This window comes from Babylonia areolata, chromosome 18 (assembly GCF_041734735.1).
Source record: "Babylonia areolata isolate BAREFJ2019XMU chromosome 18, ASM4173473v1, whole genome shotgun sequence".
Classification (NCBI taxonomy): domain Eukaryota; kingdom Metazoa; phylum Mollusca; class Gastropoda; order Neogastropoda; family Buccinidae; genus Babylonia; species Babylonia areolata.
In genome coordinates this window covers 54,396,925-54,414,424 of record NC_134893.1, presented here as the reverse complement: position 1 = coordinate 54,414,424, position 17,500 = coordinate 54,396,925, and the positions used below count along the sequence as shown (strand labels likewise).

At 44.3% G+C, this 17,500-nt stretch overlaps 2 protein-coding genes across 2 annotated transcripts in view; one reads left to right on the top strand and one right to left on the bottom strand.

Moving 5' to 3' along the window:
* LOC143292068 (serine protease hepsin-like) overlaps positions 1–7,763 on the top strand; it is a 20,598-nt gene extending 12,835 nt beyond the window's left edge. Inside the window, exons 6-8 of the mRNA XM_076602246.1 lie at positions 1,946–2,094; positions 3,599–3,656; positions 7,502–7,763. Of these exons, the coding sequence (XP_076458361.1) occupies positions 1,946–2,094; positions 3,599–3,656; positions 7,502–7,644 (350 nt within the window). The 3' untranslated portion in view covers positions 7,645–7,763. The remainder of the gene's footprint in view (positions 1–1,945; positions 2,095–3,598; positions 3,657–7,501) is intronic.
* Positions 7,764–8,073: 310 nt separating this feature from the next.
* LOC143292067 (acrosin-like) overlaps positions 8,074–17,500 on the bottom strand; it is a 14,022-nt gene continuing 4,595 nt past the window's right edge. Inside the window, exons 2-7 of the mRNA XM_076602245.1 lie at positions 16,841–16,980; positions 14,595–14,689; positions 13,745–14,007; positions 11,238–11,392; positions 10,394–10,454; positions 8,074–8,343 (exon numbers count right to left, since the gene is read on the bottom strand). Of these exons, the coding sequence (XP_076458360.1) occupies positions 8,231–8,343; positions 10,394–10,454; positions 11,238–11,392; positions 13,745–14,007; positions 14,595–14,689; positions 16,841–16,980 (827 nt within the window). The 3' untranslated portion in view covers positions 8,074–8,230. The remainder of the gene's footprint in view (positions 8,344–10,393; positions 10,455–11,237; positions 11,393–13,744; positions 14,008–14,594; positions 14,690–16,840; positions 16,981–17,500) is intronic.

Sequence of the window (17,500 nt, the reverse complement as noted above, 5' to 3'; positions counted from 1 at the left end):
GACAGACAGAGAAACGTTAGATTATCAGGTGGGTGAGATAATGTGCTTGTGGCTAGGGATAGGCAAACATCAGGTGATTTTTGTTTTGTTTTTGTTTTTTGTTAGGGACAGACAATCGTCAGGTTAACAGAGAGGTGAGGTGGTGTGTTTGTAGCTAGGGATAAACAAACGTCAGGTTAACAGAGAGGTGAGGTGGTGTGTTTGTAGCTAGGGATAAACAAACGTCAGGTTAACAGAGAGGTGAGGTGGTGTGTTTGTAGCTAGGGATAGAGAAACGTCAGGTTAACAGAGAGGTGAGGTGGTGTGTTTGTAGCTAGGGATAAACAAACGTCAGGTTAACAGAGAGGTGAGGTGGTGTGTTTGTAGCTAGGGATAAATAAACGTCAGGTTAACAGAGAGGTGAGGTGGTGTGTTTGTAGCTAGGGACAGACGTCAGGTTAACAGAGAGGTGAGGTGGTGTGTTTGTAGCTAGGGATAAACAAACGTCAGGTTAACAGAGAGGTGAGGTGGTGTGTTTGTAGCTAGGGATAAACAAACGTCAGGTTAACAGAGTTATGAGGTGATGTGTTTGTAGCTAGGGATAAACAAACGTCAGGTTAACAGAGAGTTGAGGTGGTGTGTTTGTACCTAGGGATAAACAAACGTCAGGTTAACAGAGAGGTGAGGTGGTGTGTTTGTAGCTAGGGATAAACAAACGTCAGGTTAACAGAGTGGTGAGGTGATGTGTTTGTAGCTAGGGATAAACAAACGTCAGGTTAACAGAGTGGTGAGGTGGTGTGTTTGTAGCTAGGGATAGAGGAACGTCAGGTTAACAGAGAGGTGAGGTGGTGTGTTTGTAGCTAGGGATAGAGGAACGTCAGGTTAACAGAGAGGTGAGGTGGTGTGTTTGTAGCTAGGGATAAACAAACGTCATGTTAACAGAGTGGTGAGGTGGTGTGTTTGTAGCTAGGGATAAACAAACGTCAGGTTAACAGAGTGATGAGGTGATGTGTTTGTAGCTAGGGATATACAAACGTCAGGTTAACAGAGAGGTGAGGTGGTGTGTTTGTAGCTAGGGATAAGCAAACGTCAGGTTAACAGAGTGATGAGGTGATGTGTTTGTAGCTAGGGATAAACAAACGTCAGGTTAACAGAGAGGTGAGGTGGTGTGTTTGTAGCTAGGGACAGACAAACGTCAGGTTAACAGAGTGATGAGGTGATGTGTTTGTAGCTAGGGATAGAGGAACGTCAGGTTAACAGAGAGGTGAGGTGGTGTGTTTTTTAGCTAGGGATAAACAAACGTCAGGTTAACAGAGAGGTGAGGTGGTGTGTTTGTAGCTAGGGATAAACAAACGTCAGGTTACCAGAGTGATGAGGTGATGTGTTTGTAGCTAGGGATATACAAACGTCAGGTTAACAGAGAGGTGAGGTGGTGTGTTTGTAGCTAGGGATAAACAAACGTCAGGTTAACAGAGTGGTGAGGTGATGTGTTTGTAGCTAGGGATAAACAAACGTCAGGTTAACAGAGAGGTGAGGTGGTGTGTTTGTAGCTAGGGACAGACAAACGTCAGGTTAACAGAGTGGTGAGGTGGTGTGTTTGTAGCTAGGGACAGACAAACGTCAGGTTAACAGAGAGGTGAGGTGGTGTGTTTTTTAGCTAGGGATAAAACAAACGTCAGGTTAACAGAGAGGTGAGGTGGTGTGTTTGTAGCTAGGGATAAACAAACGTCAGGTTAACAGAGAGGTGAGGTGGTGTGTTTGTAGCTAGGGATAAACAAACGTCAGGTTAACAGAGAGGTGAGGTGGTGTGTTTGTAGCTAGGGACAGAGAAACGTCAGGTTAACAGAGAGGTGAGGTGGTGTGTTTGTAGCTAGGGATAAACAAACGTCAGGTTAACAGAGAGGTGATGTGGAATGTGTGTGTGTGTGTGTGTGTGTGTGTGTGTGTGTGTGTGTGTGTGTTCCAGGGACGGGCCCCGAGGGGGTGCTGATGGAGGTGACGCTGCCGGTGATCAGTGACCAGGTGTGCGGGCAGCCAGGGTGGTACTACCACCACTTCATCCCCCAGAAGACCTTCTGTGCCGGCTATGAGGGGGGCGGCAAGGACGCCTGCGTTGTGAGTGGTTCTTCTGCTCTTCTGTCTCTTGTCTATTTTTGTTCTTCTCTTTTTGTGTCTGTTCGCTATCTAATTCAACCAACTGACTGCTGGGAATTTACCCAAATATTATATAAATCGCCCAAAACTCCATTAAAATTCCGTTTATTGTTTTCCGGCAAAAAAAAACAACAACAAAAAACAAAAACAAACAAACAAACAACAACAACAACAACGACAAGGACAAAAAAAAAAAAAAAAAAAAAAAAGGAAAAAAAGAAAAGAAAAAGAATGTTGTTAAGGACTTGTTTCGTCTAATTGTGGTTCCTCTCGGTAAAGTTATGTCTGTTGTTTATGGATGAGAATGAATTATTTATTCATGTATATTGTCTGTGCGTATTGTCCCCCCCGCCCCCCACCCCCACCCCCACCCCCTTTTTTTTTCTCTCTTTGTTCTTTTGACACCACTCTTATTGTTTGTATGGTATATGTAAAATATGTATGTATGTAACGTTTCCATGCCCCCAGATGGGCACAAGAAATAAACTATTTAACTTTTAATTTTTTTTTTTTTATAGTGACATGAAATCTTAGTATGGCATGAATGTGATGTGGTTACTTTGCTACGTTCGTCTGTATGCTATATAGTCGTGCAATGTTGATTTTGCTGAACAAAATTAATACAGTGCCAAGAGAAGAAGTCTCTAAATAAAAAAAACAAACAAACAAAAAAACAACAAAAAAACAACAACAACAACGGCGATTGATATCCTGACTTGTTAACTCTCTCCATACGAACGGCGAAAGAGACGACGTTAATAGCGTTTCACCCCAATTACCACCATCAACATATTGCAAGCGGAAGGCTCTTATACTGAAGAGGTGAATGTTGACAAAGAATACCACAATTCTGACGACGGAATCTAAAGGTTGGGTCATTGAGACACCCACTGGACATCCGAGGGGTCTGTGTAGAGGAGAAGAGAGTACTGACCGTACTGAGTGAGTTAACTCAAGTGTACCGTAGTGACATTCAGTCTTCACTGACAAGCATGATCGTTTGCAGGCAGTCAAAGGGGCGAACGTCTTTTCACTGCGAGAGCTATAGGATAAGGATGTCGGGGGTGGGGGTGGGGGTAGGGGTGGGGGACAACTGCTGGGGAGGGAAGAAAGACACCGTATAAGTGTAGGCGAGTGAGTCTGTGTGTGTGTGTGTGTGTGTGTGTGTGTGTGTGTGTGTGTTCGTGGAAGAAAGTCACCGTTCACGTATACGTGAGTGAGTCAATCTGTGTGTGTGTGTGTGTGTGTGTGTGTGTGTGTGTGTGTGTGTGTGTGTGTGTGTGTGTGTGTGTGTGTGTGTGTGTGTGTGTGTGTGCGTGCGTGCGTGCGTGCGTGCATGCGTGTGTGTGTGTATGTGTGTGCGTGTGTGTGTGTGCGTGCGTGCTTGCGCGCACGACTTCCTGCCCGCCTGCCCGCCTGCCTGTTCTCACATGCATCTTTTTGGTTTAAAAACAAAACTAAACAGGGGGACAGCGGATCACCTTTGATATCCAAGTCTGATGACGGGCGCTGGTACGTAAATGGTACGTATTCATAATCATTTCTTTACACATTCTGGTACGTATGCCTGATTACTAAATTTCGTACTTTGAACGGAATTATGCAATCAAATATTTTATTCAAGTAACCTTGCAGATTTTATCAGGGATAAATAGAGTGGGCTAAGGATGTTCACTCATGTACTACTGCATCAGGAATAACCAGAATGGTTTAAGGATGTTCACTCATGTACTCCTGTGTCAGGGGTAACCAGAATGGATTAAGGATATTCACTCATGTACTGTGTCAGGGATAACCAGAATGGATTAAGGATGTTCACTCATGTACTACTGTGTCAGGGATAACCAGAATGGTTTAAGGATGTTCACTCATGTACTACTGTGTCAGGGGTAACCAGAATGGATTAAAGATGTTCACTCATGTACTACTGTGTCAGGGATAACCAGAATGGTTTAAGGATGTTCACTCATGTACTACTGTGTCAGGGGTAACCAGAATGGATTAAGGATATTCACTCATGTACTGTGTCAGGGATAACCAGAATGGATTAAGGATGTTTACTCATGTACTACTGTGTCAGGGGTAGCCAGAATGGATTAAGGATGTTCACTCATGTACTACTGTGTCAGGGGTAACCAGAATGGATTAAGGATGTTCACTCATGTACTAATGTGTCAGGGATAACCAGAATGGTTTAAGGATGTTCACTCATGTACTACTGTGTCAGGGTTAATCAGAATGGTTTAAGGATGTTCACTGATGTACTACTGTGTCAGGGATAACCAGAATGGTTTAAGGATGTTCACTCATGTACTACTGTGTCAGGGTTAATCAGAATGGTTTAAGGATGTTCACTCATGTCTCATGTACTACTGTGTCAGGGATAACCAGAATGGGTTAAGGATGTTGACTCATGTACTTCGTCAGGGATAACCAGAATGGATTAAGGATGTTCACTCATGTACTACTGTGTCAGGGATAACCAGAATGGTTTAAGGATGTTCACTCATGTACTCCTGTGTCAGGGGTAACCAGAATGGATTAAGGATATTCACTCATGTACTGTGTCAGGGATAACCAGAATGGATTAAGGATGTTCACTCATGTACTACTGTGTCAGGGGCAACCAGAATGGATTAAGGATGTTCACTCATGTACTAATGTGTCAGGGATAACCAGAATGGATTAAGGATGTTCACTCATGTACTAATGTGTCAGGGATAACCAGAATGGATTAAGGATGTTCACTCATGTACTAATGTGTCAGGGATAACCAGAATGGATTAAGGATGTTCACTCATGTACTACTGTGTCAGGGGCAACCAGAATGGATTAAGGATGTTCACTCATGTACTAATGTGTCAGGGATAACCAGAATGGTTTAAGGATGTTCACTCATGTACAGTGTCAGGGATAACCAGAATGGGTTAAGGATGTTCACTCATGTACTACTGTGTCAGGGATAACCAGAATGGGTTAAGGATGTTCACTCATGTACTGTGTCAGGGATAATCAGAATGGGTTAATGATGTTCACTCATGTACTGTGTCAGGGATAACCAGAATGGATTAAGGATGTTCACTCATGTACTGTGTCAGGGATAACTAGAATGGATTAAGGATGTTCACTCATGTACTACTGTGGCAGGGATAACCAGAATGGATTAAAGATGTTCACTCATGTACTGTGTCAGGGATAACCAGAATGGATTAAAGATGTTCACTCATGTACGGTGTCAGGGATAACCAGAATGGATTAAGGATGTTCACTCATGTACTACTGTGGCAGGGATAACCAGAATGGATTAAGGATGTTCACTCATGTACTACTGTGGCAGGGATAACCAGAATGGATTAAGGATGTTCACTCATGTACTACTGTGTCAGGGATAACCAGAATGGATTAAGGATGTTCACTCATGTACTACTGTGTCAGGGATAACCAGAATGGATTAAGGATGTTCACTCATGTACTGTGTCAGGGATAACCAGAATGGATTAAGGATGTTCACTCATGTACTACTGTGTCAGGGATAACCAGAATGGATTAAGGATGTTCACTCATGTACTACTGTGTCAGGGATAACCAGAATGGATTAAAGATGTTCACTCATGTACTGTGTCAGGGATAACCAGAATGGTGTTAAGGATGTTCACTCATGCACTGTGTCAGAAACAGTCAGACGAGGTTACGTACATTCAATCACTGTAATGTCTCAGGAATAGCAAAGCTAGGGACATTCTTCACGTGCTGACCATAACAGGAGGCACTGTGGCGGACTCGGTCAAGCGTTGGACTTCTTACCCAGTGTTCACCGGTGACCAGGGTTCGAGGCCTCATTCCGGCATGGTGGTGTGTCCTTTGGGGAAAGGCACTTTACTCCGCGTTTTCTCACTCCACCAAGATGTGAATGGGGACCTGACTTTGGCTGGAGAGGTTTAAGGGGGTCCACGTCTGTGCAAAGGAGACCAAAATTTTTTCATGATTTGGGTTTTTGATGAATGCCCCCGTTGGGTTGCGCTGCTGGGTCAGGCATCTGTTTAGCAGATGTGGTGTAGCGTATATGGGTTTGTCCGAACTCAGTGACGCCTCCTTGAGTAACTGAATTGAAGTGAACTGTCAGAAAGGCTTTCACATATAATGCCGAGCTCTACACGCTCATGGGTATTAAATCCCTGCCCCGATGGCCGTAAAAAAGCCTATGAGATCTTTATTCTTTAAGACAATTAACTGACTGTGTCAGTGATATCCAGATGGAGTTTGATAAGGATGCTCGCTTCTGTAATGACTGTGTCAGTGATATCCAGATGGAGTTTGATAAGGATGCTCGCTTCTGTAATGACTGTCAGTGATTATCCAGCTGGTGTTTGATAAGGATGTTCGCTTCTGTAATGACTGTGTCAGGGATATCCAGATGGAGTTTGATAAGGATGTTCGCTTCTGTGCTGACTGTGTCAGTGATATCCAGATGGAGTTTGATAAAGATGTTCGCTTCTGTGCTGACTGTGTCAGTGATATCCAGATGGAGTTTGATAAGGATGTTCGCTTCTGTGCTGACTGTGTCAGTGATATCCAGCTGGAGTTTGATAAGGATGTTCGCTTCTGTGCTGACTGTGTCAGTGATATCCAGCTGGAGTTTGATAAGGATGTTCGCTTCTGTGCTGACTGTGTCAGTGATATCCAGCTGGAGTTTGATAAGGATGTTCGCTTCTGTAATGACTGTGTCAGTGATATCCAGATGGAGTTTGATAAGGATGCTCGCTTCTGTAATGACTGTGTCTGTGATATCCAGCTGAGGTTTGATAAGGATGTTCGCTTCTGTGCTGACTGTGTCAGTGATATCCAGCTGGGGTTTGATAAGGATGTTCGCTCATGTAGTGACTGTGTCAGTGATATCCAGCTGGGTTTTCATAAGGATGATCGATGGGCGCAATAGCCGAATGGTTAAAGCGTTGGACTTTCTATCTGAGGGTCCCGAGTTCGAATCTCGGTAACGGCGTCTAGTGGGTAAAGGGTGGAGATTTTTCCGATCTCCCAGGTCAACATAATGTGAAGACCTGTCAGTGCCTGAACCCCCTTCGTGTGTAAAAGCAAGCACAAGGTCAAATACGCACGTTAAAGATCCTGTAATCCATGTCAGCCTTCGGTGGGTTATGGAAACTAGAACATACCCAGCATGCACACCCCCCCGCCCCCCGAAAACGGAGTATGGCTGCCTACATGGCGGGGGGTAAAAAACGGTCATACACGTAAAATCCCACTCGTGTACATACGAGTGAACGTGGGAGTTGCAGCCCACGAACGAAGAAGAAGAAGAAGAAGAAGAAGAAGAAGATAAGGATGTTCACTCGGGTACTGACTGTGTCAGGCATTGCCAGCTGGGGATACGGGTGTGCGGAGCCACGCTGGCCAGGCGTGTACACCAACGTGACGGACTACCTGCCCTGGATACACACCCAGCTCGTGGACAACGCTCTCCCCGGGCTGTGCCAAGATTCCCCGATCGGCTGAGCCGGCACACACGTGTACATACACACATTACATATACATACGTGGCTTACCGTTTTAGTGCCGTCCTTGTGGCAGCTTGGACAAGTATCCAAAGAAAAAAAAAAGAAAAGAAAAGAAAAAAAATCGCAGTTTTATTTCATTTTATTTGTGTTGTGAAATAAAGAGAGAGGGGGTAAAAGAAAGAGAGAAAGAAAGAGAAAAAAGAAGTGTGTGTGTGTGTGCGCGCGCGCGGGCGTGTGTGTGTGTGTGTGTGTGTGTGTGCGTGTCACACACACACACACACACACACACAGAGGGAGATGGGAGGGAAACATTCACTTCTCTGTCTGTCTGTCTCTCTCTCTCTCATTTCGGAACAAAAAAACAACAAAAAAAAAAACAAACAAACAAACAAACAAAAAAAAACAACAACACAGCGCAAACTTCACCTTGATCAGTTTATGTCACATGTAAAAGAAAAACCGCCCAGCGACACACAGAGACCAATTACTACTTATAATACCGGAAATTCGACACGGAGGGAGAGGGGAGGCGTGTTGTTGTTGTTGTTGGTGGTGGAGGTGGAGGTGGTGGAGGTGGTTGCAGGCTAGTGGTAGGGTGCGTCGAGGAAAGGTGTGATCCAGTCCAAGAAGACAGGTACCCGGGTATACACCCCGGGCTTCCTCCTCTCCCCGCAGCCTTTTCCCCAACTGGCCACCCCTGTCTCACACACAGGTTTCACAAGATCACAAGATAATTTACTGTCCTTGTTTTTGACTCACTTGTGTAAACAAAGTGAGTCTATGTTTTAACCCGGTGTTCGGTTGTGTGTGTGTGTGTGTGTGTGTGTCCGTGGTAAACTTTAACATTGACATTTTCTCTGCAAATACTTTGTCAGTTGACACCAAATTAGGCATAAAAATAGGAAAAATTCAGTTCTTTCCAGTCATAAAAAAAAGCTCAATTATATGCAAACTGCATTTACTGTTATATTCATATTTTTTGTATTCTCTAAACTTGGCACTTTGATCTGATATTCTGACCCAACAACATCCTTTTTTTTTTTATTCAAACGGGAACTTCTTTTACTAAGCATGGAAGTTTTATTTATTTTGCAAACGTTTTGGTGCGGATAGTAAAAAAGGGAAATTACTCTGTAATTAATGCTAGGGGGACTTAATTTGCTTTAAACTGATCTTTCTCATCTTAAACATTACATTTTGAAATTATACTCAATACATAAAAAGCTTGGATTTAAAAAAAAAAGTGTATCACAAGTGAGTCTTGAAGGCCTTGCCTCTCTTGTTGTATTTGTATTTGTATTTCTTTCTATCACAACAAATTTCTCTGTGTGAATGAATGAAATTCGGGCTGCTCTCCTCCCCAGGGAGAGCGCGTCTCTGCACTACAGCGCTACCCTTTTTTTTTTTCTCTTTTTTTATTGTATTTTTTCCTGCGTGCAGTTTTATTTGTTTTTCCTGTCGAAATGGATTTTTCTACAGAATTTTTTCCAGGAACATTCCTTTTGTTGCAGTGGGTTCTTTTGCGTGCGCTATGAGCGCATGCTGCACACGGGACCTCGGTTTATCGTCTCTTCCGAGTGACTAACTAGCGTCCAGACCACCACTCAAGGTCTTGTGAAGGGGGAGAAAATATCGGCGCCTGGGCCGTGATTCGAACCAGCGCGCTCAGATTCTCTTGCTTCCTTGGCGGACGCGTTACCTCCAGGCCATCACTCCACATGATAGAGGCGGAGGAATTGCTTGTTGTGTTGGTACACAGTTAAATCCAAAATTGTACAAATATAGACATACATAAGCCATTTAGCTGATTTGCATACGCTCAGAAGCACACAGTCTCAGCTGCATCAAATATCCATGCGCCCACCATCAATCTCTATTTCACACTCGTTATAAGAAATTACTAAAAACAAACCCAACAACATGTTAAACGACCTTCAAATGTAAACAAGTAGGTTACAATGATAAATAAGCCCCGTAAATCAAGGAAAGTTTGACATAAATGAATAATCAAATAATCAAATATATAAATAAATAACAACAACAATAATATTAACAATAATGATAATAGTAATAATGATAATAATAATGATGATGATAATAATAAAACCAACAACAACGGTAATAATGATAAAACAACAACTAGTACTACTACTGATGAATGAATAAGTAAGTTAAGACTCATTGTCCTATACTAGAAACTAGGCACAGCCTTGGACTGAAATACAACACTCAATACATAAAAACTGACAATAGTATCAACATTGCAGTATTAAAGAACACACACGCATACGCACACACACACACACACACACACACACACACACACACACACACACACACACTGTCTCTCTCTCTCTCTCTCTTTTTCTTGGGCAAGATTAAACATTTCCCAATTTTGTAAACTTAGCTTTGAATTCTAATTGTACACTTCTACTAACTGTCAGTAAATTGCAGGAATTTTGAAAATCTATTTTGGAGCATGCAACACATTTTGGGGGCAAATATTGTTTACGTAAATCAACATACTTTGGATATTCCACAGTAAAATGAAATTAATGTTCAATGTATGTATGTATGTATGTATGTATGTAGGTAGGTAGGTAGGTAGGTAGGTACGAGCGTATGGTATGTAAGTAAGCATGTTTCCAATTACGTGTGTGTGTGTGTGTGTGTGTGTGTGTGTGTGTGTGTGTGTGTGTGTGTGTGTGTGTGTGTGTGTGCGTGCAAGATTGTCGAAACATACTTACCGTAGACGTAGAAGTGTTGGTCCCTGGACAGCGGACAGACAAGAGCGGCTCCACTGTCACCCTGAAGAAAGTGACACACGTAACAACAATACACCACTGTCACCATGAAGAAAGTGACACACGTAACAACAATACACCACTGTCACCCTGAAGAAAGTGGCACACGTAACAACAATACACCACTGTCACCCTGAAGAAAGGGTCCACACGTAACAACAATACACCACTGTCACCCTGAAGAAAGTGACACACGTAACAACAATACACCACTGTCACCCTGAAGAAAGTGACACACGTAACAACAATACACCACTGTCACCCTGAAGAAATGGACACGTAACAACAACACACCACTGTCGCCCTGAAGAAAGTAGCACACGTAACAACAATACACCACTGTCACCCTGAAGAAAAGTGGCACACGTAACAACAATACACTACTGTCACCCTGAAGAAGTGACACACGTAACAACAATACACCACTGTCACCCTGAAGAAAGTGACAGACGCAACAATAATACACCACTGTCACCCTGAAGAAAGTGACACACGTAACAACAACACACCACTGTCACCCTGAAGAAAGTGACACACGTAACAACAACACACCACTGTCACCCTGAAGAAAGTGACACACGTAACAACAATACACCACTGTCACCCTGAAGAAAGTGACACACGTAACAACAATACACCACTGTCACCCTGAAGAAATCGGCACTCACACTCTTAACTGAGCATCAACAACACTGTTGAAAACAACAGGCACATGCATGATAATCACCACCACCACCACCACCACCACCACCAACAACAACAACATCATGTTTTTCTTTTCACTGACTGAGCAAGCATCAGGTCCCCCGTCAGCGTATCCAGCACAGAAGCTGACGTCCTGCACCCGTCGGAACTCCGTGCCCAGCCAGTCATCCTGAGCGCACAGAGAGGAGTCCACCACAGGCACCTGAATAAAGTTCAGTCTGCGATCAGTCCCTGTGCCTGCAAACAACGAACAATGGTAAGGAAAAAAAAAAAACAACCCCGAGAGATAGAGAATGTAACGAGAAACAAAAAAAAAACAATGAGAGAGAGAGAGAGAGAGGGAGAGGGAGAGGAGAGAGAGAGGGGGAGAGAGAGAGAGAGGAGAGAGAGACACACAGAGAGAAAGGGACAGAGGGAGGAGAGAGAGGGGGAGAGGGAGAGAGAGAGAGAAAGAGAGAGAGAGAGGGAGAGGAGAGAGAGGGAGAGGAGAGAGAGGGGGAGGAGAGAGAGAGGGAGATGGAACGGAGAGGGAGAGAGAGAGAGAGACAGAGAGAGAAAGGGACAGAGGGAGAGAGCGAGAGAGGGGGGAGGGAGAAAGGGAGAGGGGAGAGAGAGAGGGGGGGAGAGAGAGGGGGGGGGGGCAGAGAGAGAGAGAGGGAGAGGGGAGAGAGAGAGATAGAGAGAGGAGGGCAGAGAGAGAGAGAGCGAGGGCCAGAGGGAGAGAGAGAGGGGGGGGGGGGGAGGGAGAGAGAGAGAGATAGAGAGAGAGAGGGACAGAGAGAATGAATGAATGAATGAATCTTTATTTTCCAACGGTGAAGACATTAGCACTTTGGCCGACTTACACATCTGCCGTTGATCTAAGAGACACACAAACACATAGGCATATAAATGTAGCTATACTTAATACATGTATAATGTACAAGTATAGCACAGCGTCAAACTGAGAGACACAACATCGCTCACATCTGTACGAAACGGAAGCGAGTAAAACACACACACACACAGACGCACACACACACACACACACACACACACACACACACACACACACACACACACACACACACACACACACACACACACACACACACACACACACACACCAAGGGAAAAACAACAACAACAAAACCCTAGCATGAATGCTACACATGAATGATTGAAGTGAAATTAACACAGAAAAGTAATGATAGAATTTAAAACACAGATATAACAGACATAAAAAAAATAGCAAATAAGGCGACGGGAAATAGGGATATGGACAGATGGACACATTATGAGAAAGACAGAGGGAGGGGAGGGAGGGGGAGAGAGTGAGAGAGAGAGAGAGAGATTTAAAGATATGTCAGTGCGAGAGAAAAAAAAAAGAGTTGGGTGAGGATGGTTCACAATTTGTAATACATGTAAGTATACAGAATCGTAGACATGAGAGGGAGAGAGAGAGGGAGGGAGAGAGGGAGGGAGACATGAGAGGGAGAGAGAGAGGGAGCGAAAGAGGGAGAGAGGGAGAGAGAAGATAGAGAGAGAGGGGACAGAGAGAGACACAGAGAGAGAGAGGGAGGGAGGGAGAGAGAGAGAGAAAGAGAGAGAGAGAGAACAGAACAGAACAGAACATACTGTATTGTATTGTATGTATTGTATTGCATTGCATTGCATTACTCTTTTTGTCACAACACCTTTCTCTGTGTGAAATTCGGGCTGCTCTCCACCAGGGAGAGCGCGTCGCTACACTTAGAGCGCCACCCATTGTGGGGGGCATTTTTTATGCCTGCAATTTTATTTGTTTTCCCATCGAAGTAGATTTTTTTCTACACAATTTTGCCGTTTGCTGCCTCGGTTTATCGTCTCATCCGAATGACTAGCATCCAGGCCACCCAAGTCAAAAGTCTAGTGGAGGAGGCGGGGAGGAGACCGAGAACATACTGGTGACTGTGGGAATGGATGGAACCAGCGCGCTCAGATTCTCTCGCTTCCTAGGCCGACGCTTTACCACCAGGCCAATACTCCATAACACACCACACCACACCACACCACACCACTCCACACCACACCACTCCACTCCACACCACACCACACCACACCACACCACACCACTCCACTCCACACCACTCCACACCACACCACACCACACCACACCACACCACACCACACCACTCCACACCACACCACACCACTCCACACCACACCACACCACACCACTCCACACCACTCCACACCACACCACACCCACACCACTCCACACCACTCCACACCACTCCACTCCACACCACACCACTCCACACCACACCACACCACTCCACACCACACCACACCACACCACTCCACACCACACCACACCACACCACTCCACACCACACCACACCACACCACACCACACCACTCCACACCACACCACACCACACCACACCACACCACACCACACCACTCCACACCACACCACACCACACCACACCACACCACACCACTCCACACCACACCACACCACTCCACTCCACACCACACCACACACCACACCACACCACACCACACCACACCACACCACTCCATACCACATCACACCACACCACACCACACCACACCACATGTTACCCAGCGTGTCACCGTAGCCAGCCAGGAAGCAGCGGTCCATGGGCGGCAGGGGGGTGTGGGCATCAGGGAGGCAGACGGTCTTGACGCCGGGGCCCATGGAGATGGGATCGGCGGTCATCAACAGGGCGATGTCGCTGCCCTTGGTGGTGCGGTTGTAGGTGCGGTGCACGGCCACGCTGGCGACAAAGTGGAGCTGCTGGTCGTTGCTCTGGTAGTCCACCTCGTCCCTTCCAGCCCACAGGTACAGCTCGTGCACGTTCAGACTTTTTTTTTTTTTTTTTTTTTTTGAGGGGGGTAGGCGGGGGGTGGGTGGTGGGGGTGGGTCACAAAGTGAAATCAAATCAATCAGACGTCATTCACCCACGTGGAAATTAACTTGTGCAATCAGAGACTCGTAAAAGAAGAAGAGAGAGGAGGAGGAGAAGAAGAAAAAGAAGAAGAAGAAGAAGAAGAAGAGGAGGAGGAGGAGGAGAAGAAGAAGAAGAAGAAGAAGAAGAAGAAGAAGAAGAAGAAGAAGAAGAAGAAGAAGGGGGAGGAGGAGGAGGAGGAGGAGGAGGAGGAGGAAATCAACTTGTGCAATCACAGACTCGCAAAAGAAGAAGAAGAAGAAGGAGGAGGAGGATAAGAAGAAGAAGGAAATCAACTTGTGCAATCACAGACTCGCAAAAGAAGAAGAAGGAGGAGGAGGAGGAGGATAAGAAGAAGAAGGAAATCAACTTGTGCAATCACAGACTCGTAAAAGAAGAAGAAGAGGAAGGAGGACAGACAGACAAGACAGACAGACAAGACAGACAGACAAGACAAACAGACAAGACAAGACAGACAGACAGACAGACAGACAAAGGCATACTTGTCAAAGCAGTGGGCAGCAGTCAGCACCAGTCGCTCAGACAGAATGGCTCCAGAGCATACCACCCCGCTGTGTCCGAACCTCTTGATCAGTACCTACACGTGCACACACACACACACACACACACACACACACACACACACACACACACACACACACACACACACACAATCACACACACAATCACACGCATGTACATACACGCACGATCTTTGAGAATAATTTTTGATAACGGTGAAAATAAATTATTGGATCGAAGACATACATATATGCGTATAGGTCCATAACTTTAAATCGTACAGAAGTGTATGATTCCATATGTTTAACTCTCTCCATACGAACGGCGAAAGAGACGACGTTAACAGCGTTTCACCCCAATTACCATCATCAAACTATTGCAAGCGGAAGGCTCTTATACTGAAGAGGTGAATGTTGACAAAGAATACCACAGTTCTGACGACGGAAGCTAAAGGTTGGGTCATTCAGACACCCACTGGCCATCCGAGGGGTCTGTGTAGAGGAGAAGAGAGGACTGGCCGTACTGAGTGAGTTAAAAGATATTCTATAGTCCAATATCTTTTTTTTCTTTTTTTTTTAAAAAAAGAGGAAGATATATTTATGTATGCGGTCCCATATATTTGAATCACACAGAAATATCTTTAACGCATATCTTTAACTCACTCAGTACGGCCAGTCCTCTCTTCTCTACACAGACCCCTCGGATGTCCAGTGGGTGTCGGAATGACCCAACCTTTCTTTAGCTTCCGTCGTCAGAATTGTGGTAGTCTTTGTCAACATTCACCTCTTCAGTATATGAGCCTTCCGCTTGCAATATTTTGATGATGGTAATTGGGGTGAAACGCTGTTAACGTCGTCTCTTTCGCCGTTCGTATGGAAAGAGTTAAAACAAAGATGTTTGTTGTCACATATCTTAAGTTCATACAGATACATCTATGGTCCCATATCTTTAAAACAAAGATATTCATGGTACCATATCTTTAAAACAAAGATATCTATGTCCCATATCTTAAAAAAAACACAAAAAACACAAAGATATCTATATCCCATATCTTTAAAAAAAAACAAAGATATCTATGGTCTCATATCTTTGAAACTGAAACCTCTGTTATCCTCTATCATTACATTCACAGTGATATTTGTGGTTCCATACCTTGTGAAACATAGAATATGTCCACGATCTCGTATCTTTAAGTCATGCAGAGATGTCAATGGTTCAAGTCTTTCAAACATTCAGAAAATGTCCGTGGCCCCTATATCTTTAAATAATACGTGTCTGTGGTGCTATCTTTAGATAATACGGAAGTACGGAGGTATCTGTTGTGCCGTATCTTTAAAATATACAAAGGTTATGTGGTATCGTATAATAAGTAGTATACATGTCCCATATCTTTAAAAATACATAAATTTAATGTCTGTTGTACGATCTCTTTAATTAAAAAACTTTGATGTGCCTATGGTCCCATATCTTTGAAACATACATATATGTCTATGCACATTCAGAGATTTCCATGTTTGCCTATGGTCCAATATATGTTTCTATGTTCCCGTATCTTTAAAATCACAATAATATTTTCATGGTCCCTTTTAAAACACATAGAAGAGTACATGGTCCCATATCTTTAAAATATACAGAGATGTCTATGGTCCATTGTCCCATACAGATATGTCTATGATCCAATATCTTCAAATCATGTACAGATGTCTATGGTTCCACATCATCTTACATACAGAGGTCTATGTGGTCCCACACCTTTGAAACAATCACAAATATCTATAGTCCCATATCTTTAAAAGATACACAAATGTCTGTGGCATCGTATGAATCTTTCAAACTCAGAGAACTATGCTCCAATATATTCAAAACATACATATATGTTTGGTCCCATATATTTAAAATATATGTCTATGGTCCCATAATGTACAGAAATAACTTTGGTTCATAAACTCTAGATTATACAGAAATGTCTATGGTACTTTTTCTTTAAAACATACATAGGTGTCTATGGTACCATACTATTCTTTACAAAACACACAAAGATGTCATTGGTTACCTGTGTACAGATGAAGCGTGCGAACAAAACCAGCAGAAACGTTGTGAAAGCAATAATCATTCGCACACGAACAGCTTAGAATGATCAATTATTAACAAAACAAAATAAACGGGAAGAAACTAAACAGCACAATAATTTCGGCCAGGGGAAAATGCACATCCACAAAACACCCACCGTCCAGGGGAATGACCGGGTGGTTGTGGGAGTGCCGCCCACCACCCGTTTGCCCACCCCGCTTCCTTGGTTCTCTGTGGGGATGTGCTGGGTGGGACGTCCGCATTCTGACACGCTCGCCGCCCTGTCTACCGGCCACACTGGGGACACCGTGTTAACACCATTAGTAAAGCCTGAAGGCTCCGTGGCCTTTTACAACCATCAGAGCTGTGATCAGTATCAGTATCAGTAGCTCAAGGAGGCGTCACTGCGTTCTGTCAATCCATATACGCTACACCACATCTGCCAAGCAGATGCCTGACCAGGACCAGCAGCGTAATCCAGGGCGCTTAGTCAGGCCTTGAGAAAAAAAAAAGAGCTGTGAATTGCTATCCAGTGAACCTCGGGCTCGGCATAGAAAGACGGGGAAGAAGTCATCTCCCTCCTCTCCCTCCACTCTCCCTCCTCTCCCCCTCCTCTCCCTCCGTCTCTAACCCTATCCAGCCTAGATCAGGTAGCCATTCACACCTGGATGAAGTGAGGAAAATCAGAGTAAAGGGTCTTTCCAAACCTTAAATCAGATCTGGGTGAAACGAGGGAAAGCAGAGTTAAGTGATCCTTTCCCAAACAGCACCAACTCAGGTAAGCCAGTGTGATCTGCTTCGTGGTTGCGTACTTCAA